At 32.5% G+C, this 16,500-nt stretch overlaps 1 protein-coding gene across 3 annotated transcripts; it reads left to right on the plus strand.

The window, feature by feature from the left end:
- The first annotated feature begins 11,143 nt into the window (after positions 1 to 11,143).
- Positions 11,144 to 14,703, plus strand: LOC119604724 (putative fatty acyl-CoA reductase CG8306). 3 transcript variants are annotated; one of them, XM_037957527.1, is made up of 10 exons: positions 11,144 to 11,199; positions 12,644 to 12,720; positions 12,775 to 13,060; positions 13,126 to 13,276; positions 13,338 to 13,423; positions 13,490 to 13,599; positions 13,664 to 13,862; positions 13,926 to 14,103; positions 14,166 to 14,362; positions 14,443 to 14,703. In XM_037957527.1, exons 2-10 carry the CDS (start codon positions 12,666 to 12,668, stop codon positions 14,663 to 14,665), a joined length of 1,485 nt encoding a protein of 494 aa, XP_037813455.1. In that variant the 5' UTR covers positions 11,144 to 11,199; positions 12,644 to 12,665; the 3' UTR covers positions 14,666 to 14,703. The 3 variants fall into 3 exon arrangements, with proteins under 3 accessions (XP_037813455.1, XP_037813456.1, XP_037813457.1); XM_037957528.1 differs by having other exon boundaries at positions 11,174 to 11,213; XM_037957529.1 differs by lacking the exon at positions 11,144 to 11,199 and adding an exon at positions 11,555 to 11,576.
- Positions 14,704 to 16,500: the final 1,797 nt, after the last annotated feature.

Genomic DNA, 16,500 nt, shown 5'->3' on the forward strand with positions numbered 1-16,500 from the left:
AAGTGCATGAATTGACAAGTTCGCGAAAAAAAAGAACTGGGATTGGAAAAACTACAACAACAACAACAAAATACATATTTTTATATCGTATCAACAAACCAATCGACCGACCGACCAGCCGACCATTGACTAGCAACAACAAACATATAAATGAATGTTCAAACAATCCAGCCATAACCAAATCAGTCGGCCAAACAAACATCCAACCAGTCAGCCAGCCAACCAACAAACCGTCCAAACCAATTCTCTATGTAACCTATGGGAATATGTTTCCTTATTTTGTACTGAATATTTGTTGTTAAATATTTTGTTGTTATTTTTTTTTTTTTTTTGCCTCTGTTCGTTTGTGATTCCTCTCGTTCATGTTCGATATATGGTGATTTGAGTGAATTTCTATCTGCTCGGATGATGATGCTGTTGTTGCAGTATATGTATAATATCTTTTTAACTGCATCTGCATCTGGGGGATAATGATCCATTGTTTTGCATCTGAACTTGTTTTAAATGTCAGTGTTTCAACCATTTTTGGTTATGTCGTCGATGGGTGATTCATTGGCTAGTCAAATATAAAAAGAAAATGCCAATGCGTTTCTTATTTTGCTCCTTTTGGCTTTTTTTCTTACAATCTTCTTACATACATTCTGCTTATTGTCTCGTGCACAATAAATGAACAAAAACATTTTACAACAATAATCAAAATTTATGCACAAACATTATTATTATTATTATTTTCGTTGTTGCTGTTGCAAACATTCCATAATCCAAATTATATTTGATTATCAGCGTCTATGTCGTCAGTTTTAAAGTAAGAAAAATCTTTTAGTTATGGATTTTCATGACTTGTCAATAAGATAAATTTTACATTTTGAATGCATTTTGTTGAAATTGAAATTTGATTAAATCGGGAAATTAATTCAAGAAGGAACATTGTTGGAAACCTGCAAAAGGCAATTTTTCGAAATTTCACATTTGACGATCAACAACATGTCTAAACGATAATCATCTTCAGCGATAAGGTGCAAGGATTTTGGGTACCTCAATTTTCATCCAGATTTTGGGACGTTAAAAGTCCACATGAGATCACAGAGCATCCAAACTCATCCCTGAAAAGTCTTCGTTTGGTATGAATCGGTCCATATTTCTTTGATGCAAGGATGTTGGGTACCTCAATTTTCATCCAGATTTTGGGACGTTAAAAGTCCACATGAGATCACAGAGCATCCAAACACATCCCTAAAAAGTCTTCGTTTGGTATGAATCGGTCTATATTTCTTTGAGATAGAAGTAGTTCAGGCCATCATCGGCAACATTGAGTGCTACATGTTATTGATTCTTTGAATTTAACACTACATCCCACCCGACTTATGCCACATTGGACTCTCTACAAGATCGATCTAAAGGCGATGTATCGAGGAATGCTCTACATGAAAACATATCTTATCGGTTCAAGATCATTTCAACCTTAATAAAATTTGTGGTTGAGGCCTTAATGGTCAATGTATCTCTGGAATTCACCATAATTACATCTTTTGTGCTAGAAAAACCTAGATAATTAATGGCGGACATTCCAATTCCTTAAATATTTAATATCGGATAGAGTGCTTTCCTATGGTCTAGATCATATTTAGCAGGATCATGGCCCACTCAAATCCGATGGTCGTTTTTCATTAGTTAGTCATCCTCAATTCCAAAAGTTATCGTCCAAATTCATGTTGTACTGATTATCCAGGTCTGTCGTTTGGAAAGACAAAATCAATATTTACTTGATCTTTGTTTAGATGACACTCCTTTAGAGAAACTGAGATAATTACAATACTAGATAGAGTATGCATTTCTATGTTCAGGATCAAGGGTCTTGAAAATCTGTCTTTCCTGCAGTCCGTTTTCCTCATTCTTCTTGTAAAACTCTTCAACGGCGATTCAGCCCTTAGGATGATCTATCAAAGGGCTAGGTACTCTATGTGAGAGCTTATCTTATCGGCCTGAGATCATGGTGAAGTTTTTCAAACATAGAGTCACTACCGCCCTTTATGACTTGCAAAGGGCAGGCAGTCGGACTAAACTTGGCCATTGTGTTCTCGTTGTGAAGTGTCCGGCAATCTTCAGAACATTTATGAACTATTCCTAGACAACCAACTCAACCATACTGATGGGATGAAGTATGATCTTTATAAATAAGCTACGACGTCATTTCTTACACACAGGAGGCGCACTGCTGCAGTTCTGGTATGAATAGTGTAAATCCTGATAAAAAGAACTTTAAGGATAACACTTGACATCCATCACACAACTCTTTAATCCGACATATTCAAAAGAAAACTTATTCATAAGAATGTGCGCCAGGGTCCACTCAGCCTTTCCATACCATTCCTGTGACATCCACTTATTTCCCCAGTCACTCATCCATCTTTAAACCAACATACCTTTGTCGCGATTTGGGTTTCAACAACAACCAGCATATACATTCCGAGAAGTCCTCTCAAATAACTGGCACATGACAGAGCCCGAAACTCTGCCCTTATTTCCACTGGGTCCTGTAGTGCCAAATAGATTAGGTTCTCTGAACAAACCGCTTGTTAAATGACTGCTCCAATATATAGTCCTGATAGACCAGAGTCACTTCTATTCTTAAAGATTCCAATAAATCAAAGGTCAGGGCAGTTAACCAAAGTAACAAGTGATGTGAACTAGACAACGATATCATACATAAAATGGACAACACTGTGATGGATTAGGTATGAACAGAGTAAACTGTGAAACCCTGACTAATCTTTGCAAATAGAGGAACTTCAGCGACGACATACTGTGATGGATTAGGTATGAATAGAGTAAACTCCGATACATACCCTGATTAATCTTTGCAAAGAGAGGAACTTTAGAGACGACATATCCACCACCATTTAACTGATCATACGATCTTTTCATATCATATCCTACAATACATTCATTCCATAAGGGGGGCACCACTTATTCCCAATGTATAGTTCCTCCTCTGTGGGGTCTGTTGTAACAGCACAGTAACTTTACCTGAAATAAGTCAATAAAACAATGTTCTGTGGTCCAACGGTTTCTGTAGTACCAACTATCTGAGGTTCTCTGGTCAAACCAAGTTTATAGTTCCATTGGAGTAGAGATACTGGTAACGCCTCTATATCTCTGGATTGCAATATTGTCAAGGTGATGGCAGTGCACCAAGTTAAGATGCCCCAGGTGATATGTGCATATAATGTCAAGTAGCCACCGATATCATGTAAATTGACCTCATTTGACCTTTTGCTTCACGGTGTTTGAAGGTCGCAAAACTATGGGAATAAGACAAAAAATTGGACACATTGAATCTTAATGCCAAAATGACCCATATAGTCAGTTAAATTCAGCTTGTTTATGGGCTACAGTAAGGGGAAATTGGAAATGGCTGATGCAATCCACCCGGAGAAGTCATGGCGGATATTGGCACCGTATTATATTCCAAACATTTCTATTGTAGAGAGTGCAAGTGCATGCTGAAAGACCAATCGAATTTCTGTAAATCTTGTAATCAGAATACTGGTCGTAGTAACTTGACAAATTTCAAAATCCAACGTATTCTCTATCTCCTTACTCTGCGGTCTGAAACGATTTATTCTTAGTAACATATTTTCGGACCCATTTTAAATTTCTCGTATTCTTTGAGAGTCCCAAATATTAAATCCACAATGTCTAGACTTAATTTCTCCCTAAAGAAAATCAGCTGTACTTTTCTATAATCACTAAATGTTCTAAATGTTCTTGAACAGAATTAAAAATAGTCTATTATCTTTTCATAAATTACTTGTAAATCATTTTTTAAATAAATATTAAAAACAATAAAATTGAATAAATATGAATTCAAAATTTTACCCCCTCCATTTGTTCGGGGTTTTTTTCCAACAGTTTCATTCACATGTTTTATTTTTATTATTTCTATAATTTTTTCCCTTAAAATTATTGTTGTATTATTTTTATAATATTTCTTATATTGTTATTTTCATAATTTTATCTTGTTGTTTATGACGAAAAGCAGGCATCCATCGCAACAGGCCACCAACCACTCAAATTCAACTTTAACTGGATTTGTTTTTTTTTTTTTTGGTTCTATTTGGTTCTACTTCGTCTATATTTTAATGAGTCTACAACATATTTCAGTCAATTAGTACTGTCATAATTCATTCTTCGTAGTTCTTTTCTTTTCATCTGTCTTGCTTTCCTTTTTCCACCAACAATTTTGTTCTGAATATATAGCAGGCAATACAGTGTGTTATTTAGTTCTTAAGATATATTTTTTCGATTTTTTTTTTTTGAGACCATTTCGTTACACTTATTATTTCTTTGTGTTACTTTTCGTTTCCATCTCTTGTTGTTAAAATATATATATTTTTTTTCATAATTTATGACTTCACATATGATGAGTTCCAGAAAATTAAACAATTTTCTCTTATACATATTTTTTCTGTGAAGAGGTTTCGTTTCGGTTATTCCCTTCTATTTCTATTGAAAATGCATTAATCTAAGAAATATTTCATATTTATTTGGTTGTTTATGTGTTCGAAATTACGTGTTTAAGATTTTTAGTTATGTGTTTGTTTCGTTTTTCAATTAAGTGAGTTTAAAAATTAATATATTTTTAGGGATTTAATATTCGTTGAATATGTTATAAAACTCATTGCTACAAGATCACTTCTGAACTGAAAATTAAGAATTTCATTTGTAGATTTTGAAATAGATCGAGCTCACATGACTCTCTCCCAATTTTTCCAATTTTGAGAACTACTTGCTTATTTTTTGAAATTATAATAGATCCTTCAGTATCAGTCTTCTAATGCCACATATGATAAGCAAGGCATATCAGCTTGAAGCCCCAGTCCCACTGGCTTTGTAGAGAGATTTATGGGAACTTTGAGATACTGATATTGGATACAATATTTTTAGACAGCTGAACTTTAGAGCAAATGTTAGTAGGTATCCATTGCTACTAGGATGACTCTAAACTGGTTGACAAAACGGGTTTGGTTTTCTACATTAAAAACCCAAAAACAGAATTATAATATTGTGAACCTAAACCCAAGACTAGCTTACCATGCAGATGTCTGCGTAGTTAAATCTATGATCGCACTGTTAGACAGCCTCACGGGAATACTTTCAGGACATTCGCAAATAATCGGCAATGAAAGAGCGAATGAATTTTCTATGAAGAGAGGATAAAGAAGTAAGGCTGATGAATGCAAAACCTTTCGATACTATTAGGATCGAATTCAAAAATATGGGTCATGCAATGCTTTATCAAAGGATGGGGAAGATATAATCTCTTTAAATAACACCAGAATTTTTACAGATAGTACTAAAGTAGTTAGGTTAGTTAGTTTAGGAGTTAGTTTAGTTAAGTTAGTTAGTTAGTTAGTTATTTGTTGTTAGTTAGTAGTTAGTTAGTTAGTTAGTTAGTTATAGTTAGTTAGTAGTTAGGTAGTTAGTTCGTTAGTTAGTTGTTCGTTATTAGTTAGTTAGTTAGTTTTTGGGTAGTTAGTAGTTAGTAGTTAGTTAGTTAGTAGTTAGTTAGTTCGTAGTTAGTTGTTAGTTTGTTAGTTAGTTAGTTAGTTAGTTAAGTTAGTTAGTTAGGTAGTTAGTTAGTTAGTTAGTTAGTTAGTTAGGTAGTTCGTTAGTTAGTTAGTTAGTTGTAGTTATTAGTTAGGTAGTTAGTTAGTAGTAGTTAGTTAGTTAGTTAGTTAGTTAGTTAGTTAGTTAGTTAGTTAGTTAGTTAGTAGTTAGTTAGTTAGTTAGTTAGTAGTTAGTTAGTTAGTAGTTAGTTAGTTAGTTAGTTAGTTAGTTAGTTAGTTAGTTAGTTAGTTAGTTAGTTAGTAGTTAGTTAGTTAGTAGTTAGTTAGTTAGTTAGTTAGTTAGTTAGTAGTTAGTTAGTTAGTTAGTAGTTAGTTAGTTAGTAGTTAGTTAGTTAGTTAGTTAGTTAGTTAGTTAGTTAGTTAGTTAGTTAGTAGTTAGTTAGTTAGTTAGTTAGTTAGTTAGTTAGTTAGTTAGTTAGTTAGTTTAGTTAGTTAGTTAGTTAGTTAGTTAGTTAGTTAGTTAGTTAGTTAGTTAGTTAGTTAGTAGTTAGTTAGTTAGTAGTTAGTTAGTTAGTTAGTTAGTAGTAGTTAGTTAGTAGTTAGTTAGTTAGTTAGTTAGTTAGTTAGTTAGTTAGTTAGTTAGTAGTTAGTTAGTTAGTTAGTAGTTAGTTAGTTAGTTAGTTAGTTAGTTAGTTAGTAGTTAGTTAGTTATAGTTTAGTTAGTTAGTTAGTTAGTTAGTAGTAGTTAGTTAGTTAGTTAGTTAGTTAGTAGTTAGTTAGTTAGTTAGTTAGTTAGTTAGTTAGTTAGTTAGTTAGTTAGTTAGTTAGTTAGTTAGTTAGTTAGTTAGTTAGTTAGTTAGTAGTTAGTTAGTTAGTTAGTTAGTTAGTTAGTTAGTTAGTTAGTTAGTTAGTTAGTTAGTAGTTAGTTAGTTAGTTAGTTAGGTAGTTAGTTAGTTAGTTAGTTAGTTAGTTAGTTAGTTAGTTAGTTAGTTAGTTAGTTAGTTAGTTAGTTAGTTAGTTAGTAGTTAGTTAGTTAGTTAGTTAGTTAGTTAGTTAGTTAGTTAGTTAGTTAGTAGTTAGTTAGTTAGTTAGTTAGTTAGTTAGTTAGTAGTTAGTTAGTTAGTTAGTTAGTTAGTTAGTTAGTTAGTTAGTTAGTAGTAGTTAGTTAGTTAGTTAGTAGTTAGTTAGTAGTTAGTAGTTAGTTAGTTAGTTAGTTAGTAGTTAGTTAGTTAGTTAGTTAGTTAGTTAGTAGTTAGTTAGTTAGTTAGTTAGTTAGTAGTTAGTTAGTTAGTTAGTAGTTAGTTAGTTAGTTAGTTAGTACCCACAACCTTCGGTCTAACAGACTGGAACACTTACCACTCACCGGCTGGAAGCAAAAGACTTCAGCCAGAAGGAATTGTTTTAGACCAAGTTAAAGTGACCCTTTTCCAATGAGAAATAGTAGGAATATATCGCTTTTTTAATAGTAATGCTGGGCTCCCCTGTCATATCTGCATAGTCAGAGATAACGGGGACACAGTTTTTCACCTTCTCTAATTGACTAATTAACTATCATAATCATATATGTAATCGCTGCAGGACTGCATCTAATACCTCATTAACTCTTTCAACGTATAGTGGTCGTATAGAGGAACAAAAATGGGTCAGAGGATGTTAAAGTAATCTTTACTTTGTTGACTAAGAAACCAAGAACAAATTAATATATGAAGAATGTGACAATGTTCGGTGCAGATTTTATTGAATCAAACTTTAAAAAAAACATATAGATTTGAAAATATTTTTCTTTGTTTCGAAATCTATTTCTTGTATACGATTTTTTGGTATGACCCTCGTATATTATACGAATATTATGTAAAACTATAACTCATTGACTCTTTTTTTTATTCACTCATCTGCTCAATGCCTTAAATCTCTCACAATCTCAATTGTTGTTTGATTCTTTAATATTGAAAATAAATAAAACAACAATAACAACAACAGAAACTTATAACATACACTATGTGTGTATGTAAGTGTGTAAGAAAAAGGAAACGCCATGCGAGCCATAAGTAATGGTAAAATGGATTTTTGACAGATTTATGACTATCGAGCCGTCTTCATTTTTTGAATTATTGCCATCGAAATAGACGAGCCCGTTAAGAGCTGCTGTTTGTGTTATTGTTGTTGCTGCTATTATTACTATTACACTTATGTTTATAGTTGTTGCTTTTCTTCTCTACTTTAGAACTTCTTTTGACTGCCGCTGGCATTGAGGAAAAAAATATAGAAAACTCTGCAGGAAATGCTTTCTTTTCCTTTAAAACAGCAGATTCTGTTTTTTGCTTGATTTTGGTTTCTTCTTTCTTTTGTGTGTAAGACATAGTCTGTCTGTCCATTTAGTTATCAGTCCGTTTGTATATTTTTTTTTTTGTGTAAAGAATGTATTTTGTGGCAATATTACAACATATTTTGGGTGGTACCAAAATACCAATATATTTTTTTTTTTCAATTTTGTGTATATTTTCCTCATCATTGTTACACATATCATTTGTTTCGCCTGTTCAAAATCTAACAGCTTTTCAATTGCTATCGTTAGGTATGGCAGAAATAATTTTCATAGATATTTTTTTTGGCAGTTCTTTAAGGTGCATCTCTAGTTGCAAGATGTTTTTCTTTTTTCATAAAAAACAACTTCCATAGAATTCAATATCATGATTTATGCTCATTGAGAAGAGTTTTCAGAATATGTATCAACATTACTAACTATGGATCCTTACTACGATTTTGACGAAGCTTCCTCTCATGGTTTTTTGGAATTTTGGTGGGGGTTGCTGGGAGGTAAAGAGGGGAGTAAACTGCGGTAACCTACCGGGATTGGGAAAAAGAGGGAAAGGAGGTGGAGAGGGGCCGCTACAACAACTAACTAACTAACTAACTAACTAACGAACTAAACACTAACTAACTAATAACAAGAACTAACACTAACGAAACGAAAACTAACGAACTAACTAACACTAACGAAGAACTAACTAACAACTACTACGAACTAACTACTAACAACTACTAAACTAACTAAAACGAACTAAACTAACTAACTAACTACTAACAACGAAACGAAACGAACGAACTCAACTAGAACTAACACAACTACAACGACGAACGACGACGAATAACGACGAACGAAAACAACTAACGAACGAACACACGAAACGAACCTAACTAACTAACTAACTACTAACTAACTAACTAACTAACTAACTAACTAACTAACTAACTAACTAACTAACTAACTACTAACACTAACTAACTAACTACTAACTAACTACTAACTAACTAACTAACTAACTAACTACTAACTAACTAACTAAACTAACTAACTACTAACTAACTAACTACTAACTAACTAACTAACTACTAACAACTAACTAACTAACTAACTAACTAACTAACTAACTAACTAACTAACTAACTAACTACTAACTAACTACTAACACTAACTAACTAACTAACTACTAACTAACTAACTAACTAACTACTAACTACTAACTAACTAACTAACTAACTAACTAACTAACTAACTAACTAACTAACTAACTACTAACTAACTAACTAAATACTAACTAACTAACTAATTAACTAACTAACTAACTAACTAACTAACTAACTAACTAACTAACTAACTACTAACTAACTACTAACTACTAACTAACTAACTAACTAACTAACTAAAACTAACTAACTACTAACTACTAACTAACTAACTAACTAACTAACTAACTAACTAACTACTAACTACTAACTAACTAACTAACTACTAACTAACTAACTAACTAACTACTAACTAACTAACTAACTAACTAACTAACTAACTACTAACTAACTAACTAACTAACTACTAACTAACTAACTACCTAACTAACTAACTAACTAACTAACTAACTAACTAACTAACTAACTACTACTACTAACTACTAACTAACTACTAACTAACTAACTACTAACTAACTAACTAACTAACTAACTACTACTAACTAACTAACTAACTAACTACTAACTAACTAACTAACTAACTAACTAACTAACTACTACTAACTAACAACTAACTAACTAACTAACTAACTAACTAACTAACTAACTACTAACTAACTAACTAACTAACTAACTAACTACTACTAACTAACTAACTAACTACTAACTAACTAACTACTACTAACTAACTACTAACTACTACTAACTAACTAACTAACTAACTAACTAACTAACTAACTAACTAACTAACTAACTAACTAACTACTAACTACTAACTAACTAACTACTAACTAACTAACTAACTAACTAACTACTAACTAACTAACTAACTAACTCTAACTAACTAACTAACTAACTAACTAACTAACTAACTAACTAACTCTAACTAACTAACATAACTAACTACTAACTAACTAACTAACTAACTAACTACTAACTAACTAATAACTAACTAACTAACTAACTAATAACTAACTAATAACTACTACTAACTAACTAACTAACTACTAACTAACTAACTAACTAACTAACTAACTAACTAACTAACTACTAACTAACTAACTAACTAACTAACTAACTAACTAACTAACTAACTAACTAACTAACTACTACTAACTAACTAACTACTACTAACTAACTAACTAACTAACTAACTAACTAAACTAACTACTAACTAACTAACTAACTACTAACTAACTACTAACTAACTAACTCTAACTAACTAACTAACTAACTAACTAACTAACTAACTAACTAACTAACTAACTAACTAACTAACTAACTAACTAACTACAACTAACTAACTACTACTAACTAACTAACTAACACTAACTAACTAACTAACTAACTAACTACTAACTACTAACTAACTAACTAACTAACTAACTACTACTAACTAACTAACTAACTAACTACTAACTAACTAACTAACTAACTAACTACTAACTAACTAACTAACTAACTAACTAACTAACTAACTAACTAACTAACTAACTACTAACTAACTAACTAACTAACTAACTAACTAACTAACTACTAACTAACTAACTAACATACTACTAACTAACTAACTAAACTACCTAACTAACTAACTAACAACTAACTAACTAACTAACTAACTAACTAACTAACTAACTAACTACTAACTAACTAACTAACTAACTAACTACCTAACTAACTAACAAACTGACTAACTAAATAAAATGCTTCTCACAGAAAAGGAAATTACGCAGGCTCTTGACAGGAATTTGTGATTGGATGCTTGTCAGATCGTATGTAAGTAATCCTAAGATTGTTACCGTTTCATTAGTCTAGACTTGCACTTACGTTTTCAATGACCATTCAGATGCGATATGTAAGTGTAAAAGTTAAGTTATTTAGCGAATTCATATTCTAATATTTATATTCTAATATTCTAATAAAACGAAAAATAATATTTGGTATTCAAAGTACCCAATGCTTTTAAATATATAAAAAATTTAATTATTTATTTAATTAAAAATATTAATAAACATTTCTTCTCCTTAATTATTGTTTGTAAAATATTCTACTATAATCAATATTTCTTAAGGTTATATTTCATTCTGAGTTTGCAGTCCGAATATAGTGATTGACAAGAACGGTCGGTTTCAAATTGTAATTAAGAAAAAAAAAACTAATTTTTTAAATTATTCGACAAAAGAAATTTACTAGGATATTCCTATTTTAAATACTTATTTAATTTTGTTGAATAAGGAAGTGATATGAATTATTATATTTTTTATACCAGATGCAACGAATTTATGATAAAATACATATTAAGAAATATGTTGCAACATGTGACGTTTAAAAAATTTAAATTCGAATAGTGAAACAAAATATTATATTAAAGAATTTTTTCGTTGAATAATTTAAAAGAAACCGGAAAACAAATTATAAAAAATAATGGAAAAGTGACAATTTTCATTTTATTCTGGGGACTCTTTACGTGTGGGCTTGGCAAAAAAGTGAAGCAATATTGTGCGTTTTAACAGACATACGGATACACATTTCGAAAGTTCTAATAAAGAACTGAACTGAACTAGAACTGAACTAGAACTGAACTGGAACTGAACTAGAACTGAACTAGAACTGAACTAGAACTGAACTAGAACTGAACTAGAACTGAACTAGGACTGAACTAGAACTGAACTAGAACTGAACTAGAACTGAACTAGAACTAGAACTGAACTAGAACTGAACTAGAACTGAACTAGAACTGAACTAGAACTGAACTAGAACTGAACTAGAACTGAACTAGAACTGAACTAGAACTGAACTAGAACTGAACTAGAACTGAACTAGAACTGAACTAGAACTGAACTAGAACTGAACTAGAACTGAACTAGAACTGAACTAGAACTGAACTAGAACTGAACTAGAACTGAACTAGAAACTAGAACTGAACCTAGAACTGAACTAGAACTGAACTAGAACTGAACTAGAACTGAACTAGAACTGAACTAGAACTGAACTAGAACTGAACTAGAACTGAACTAGAACTGAACTAGAACTAGAACTGACACTAGAACTGAACTAGAACTGAACTAGAACTGAACTAGAACTGAACTAGAACTGAACTAGAACTGAACTAGAACTGAACTAGAACTGAACTAGAACTGAACTAGAACTGAACTAGAACTGAACTAGAACTAAGAACTAGAACTAGAACTGAACTAGAACTGAACTAGAACTGAACTAGAACTGAACTAGAACTGAACTAGAACTGAACTAGAACTGAACTAGAACTGAACTAGAACTGAACTAGAACTGAACTAGAACTGAACTAGAACTAGAACTGAACTAGAACTGAACTAGAACTGAACTAGAACTGAACTAGAACTGAACTAGAACTGAACTAGAACTGAACTAGAACTGAACTAGAATTAACCTAGAACTGAACTATAACTGTATTAGAACTGAACTAGATCTAGAGTAGAACTGAACTAGAACTGTCTAGTCACCATTTTATGATATTGAAAGTTTCTTTTTGTAAATTAATATCTTAATCATATCCGAGTTAAACTTTATTCATGCTTTCATTTCAGAAAACGAAGCAACAACACCATAATGCTAATTACAGACTTTTATGCAGATCGCGAAGTATTCATTACAGGTGGTACAGGTAAGTAAACAGCTTAATAAAATACTACATATTGAATACGCTTAATATTTATAGGCTTTCTGGGTAAGGCCTTAATTGAAAAACTATTACGTGACTGTCCAAAAATCAAGGTAATCTATATTTTGCTGAGAGGAAAACGTTCAGTTGGTGTTGAGCAACGTTTAGAGGAATTTAAAAAGAATAAAGTATTTGATCGCATAAATCGGGAGTGTCCGGAGGTTTTGGATAAATTACATGCTATACAAGGAGACAGTCAAGAATTGGGTTTGGCTATAGCAGCAAAAGATTTGGAATTGTTGAAAAATGTCAGCATTATATTTCATATGGCGGCCAATGTTAAGTAAGGAAGTGGTAGGGGAATATAGAAAAAGAGATATTAATTAAAAGGTTTTCGTTTATCCACAGATTCGATGACCCTTTACGTAGTTCTATACTGCTTAATACACGAGGCACTTGGGAACTGTTGAAAATTGCGGAAAAACTTAAGCATCTATTGGCTTTCATACACTGTTCGACTGCCTATTGTAATCCCTTTGAGAAAGTTGTAGAGGAAAGAGTAAGATTGAATTGTTTTGAAGTTTTTTTTTTATGCAATTGATTTTGAAATTTACTTAAAGGTTTATAAAATTCCAGTGGATTGGCGTAAGGCCATTAAAATAGCTGAAACTTATGATGAATATACCATTAATGCTTTATGTGCAAAGTATGAATTATTAGCTTATTTTTTAAACTTTTTAAATTATTTTTATAAATATTTTCTTTTTAAAAGATATTCTGGTTATTGTCCTAATACTTATACCTTTACCAAAAACTTGAGCGAACAAATTATTCAAGAATATTCTAGTAAATTACCCATATCCATATTACGTCCCTCAATTGGTGAGTCCAAGTTGAAAATTTTCAAGCGTATGATGTTAACGAATTTTACTTTTATCTCTTTAAGTGATAAATGCCTTAAAAGAACCTGTACCCGGTTGGATTGATAACATGAATGGGCCTTTGGGTGCTATGGTGGGTCTAAGTGTTGGCATTCTACCCATGTCATACTGTAATGCAAATATGGAAATGGACTGTATACCCGTAGATGTGGTTACAAAATTAACTGTTGTGGCCGGCTATAAACTAGGTTTGCAGACCCTTAGGTAAGATTCTCTTAAAAAAATAGTTAATTATAAACTTAAGTATTTCTGTTTCTAAATTTCCAGAAAAGAACCTAAGGTTTTAGAAGTTATTAATTGTGCTTCTGGTGAATTTTTTAGTATAAACATGCATCGTGCTTCTATATTGTATAATAAATCAATTGAAGATAATCCCATGGAAAATTGTATTTGGTATTTCGGTTCCCCTTGGCTGACATCGTGTTACTATAACTTTGTCTTTCATGTTTGTTAACTATTTTATTAAGACTTTTTCGGAAAATTTATTTATTTGTATTGGTTTTGCAGATATTTCTAATGAATCTACCGCTGGCATTGCTAATCGATACTGCTTTGCGTTTAGTGGGCCATCAGCCGTTAATGATAAAGATTTCTCGACGTATTATGTATACGATGAAGGCAATTGGCTTTTTTTCCATGACGGAATACAAAATAATTAATAAAAATATGATCGAATTGGATAAATACATACCGGAAAGTGAATTGTAAGTTTTCGGCTTTGACTAAATTGTTTTATGGATAACTGTTTGAGATCGATAATTTCTCCTTATTCCTGTTATTTCAGTGAAACTTATAACGTTATAAAGGATATTAAAGAGGTAGATTTCTCGGAATTTTTTGATAATGCTGTGCGCGGTGCTAAATACAATTTTTTTGATCAACCTACTGTAGCAACTGATGGTTCCCGTAAACGTTTCAAAATCTTTATTATTGTAAACAAAAGTATAAAATTATTAGTATTTGCTCTAGTTTTAAATTATTTATGGTTAATTGCTTCAAAATTATAATTTGAAATTGATTTGTTGAAATAAATATGGTTATAGGAAACTGGTATGGTTATTTACTATATTCATTTATCAATGATAATTAATAGACCAAGGGGCCTATTCTGAGTTGCAATGAACGACCTGACCTGCAGCAATGACCGTGAATTGTGGCCTAAACTTTTGTCAATTAGTCTGGATTAGTCGTACACATGCTGCATATTAATTTATAAAAAAAATATTAATTAAAAAATTAATAATGATTTTAATTCACACAAAAAGACATTATATATGTGAAATTTCTCATTCAAAGGGAATGGACTATAATTGAATATTACATTGCACTATGGCTAGGGGCTGGTCAGATTTCTGTCTAGATAAAGGGTTGCGGGCCACAATTCTGTCTAGAAATAGGGACCCCCGGGGGCATGTTACCTTGATGAAAGACCCATCATGGTGTGATAGAAATCCCGGGAAAAGAGGTACCAGTACCTCTAGACTGCCGGGACTATAAACGGCTTTTCCCTGGAATGATTTGACATGTTGTCGAAACAGAGAACCCTATAATCTGGTACCATGGGAAACGGTAGACCACAGGGCAGAGTTCCGGCCTTTTGTTTTATCCCGGTTATTGGAAAGATTCTTTTGGAGTGCACATGGGTGCTGTGATTTAAATATAAATTCACGGGAAGAGAATGTCGCCTAAAAGACTGATGCATGGTAAAGTCTATATTCGGGATAAGTTCGGTGCTGTTGCCGAAGTCAACAGATACACCATAGCGAAGTTATTGTGGGACTAAACGTAGGAAATGAGTTGGTGTTAAATGTATATGATACAGTATGAATGTAGGGATATACGGGTCTTCCCCCGCCCGTATACCTAGAGTGAGTGTGTCGGATGTTGTTCTCTATGGGTGTGGCGAATGAATGTGATGTGTGCTGGGTTGAATGGTGATGGATAAAAGGTATCTTATACAAGTGATAACATTGAATTTTCCTTCCTTGTCCAGATGTGTTCAGGGAAAACTCTGTTCATACCAGATTTACTACAGAGAGTTCTCTGTGAGTAAGAACAAAGCCCTCGGCTTATTTGATAGATTTGTGCTTCGAATACGTCTCAAGGTACTGTTGCCGACTCAACAGAGGACATCTCACCTGTGTTATTATAAACGGTTGTTTTCTCATTTCGGAATTTAAGCAACGGGGCAGCAATGGTCAGTGTTTAGATAGCCCAAGTACTTGAGAAAAGTTCTTGCGAAGGTGAGTAGTCCGGCAGGTGTTCACGTAAATCATTTCGACATCTTGTTTAGAAATCGGACCAGTTGCTAAACATATTTCTGTCTAGAATTAGGGTCAGTTGCTAGCCATATTTCTTTCTAGAAATAAGGCCAGTTACTGGCCATATTTCATTCTAGAAATAGGGCCAGTTGCTGGCCATATTTCAGTCCATGAATGGGGCCAGTTGCCGGCCATATTTCTTTCTAGAAATAGGGTCAGTTTGCTGGCCATATTTCTGTCTAGAAGTAGGGCCCGTTGCTGGCCATATGTCTGTCTAGAAACAGGGACAGTTGCTTGCCATATTTCTTTCTAGAAATAGGGCCATATTTCAACCATAAATAGGACCAATTGATGGACATATTTCTTTCTAAAAGTAGGGTTAGTTTACTTGCCATATTTCTGTCTAGAAATAGGGCCAGTTACTGGCCATTTTCCAGTCTGGAAGTAGGGCCAGTCGCTGGCCACATTTGTCTAGAAATGGGACCAGTTACTGGATATATTTTTGTATAGAAATAGGGCCAGTTACGGGCCATATTTCTGTCTAGAAATAGTTTCATGTTAACTTCAATGTCACTAGTTAG

This window comes from Lucilia sericata, unplaced genomic scaffold, assembly GCF_015586225.1.
Source record: "Lucilia sericata isolate MDLA Ls3-8-SP2 unplaced genomic scaffold, ASM1558622v1 Contig000421F_arrow, whole genome shotgun sequence".
Taxonomy (NCBI): Eukaryota; Metazoa; Arthropoda; class Insecta; order Diptera; family Calliphoridae; genus Lucilia; species Lucilia sericata.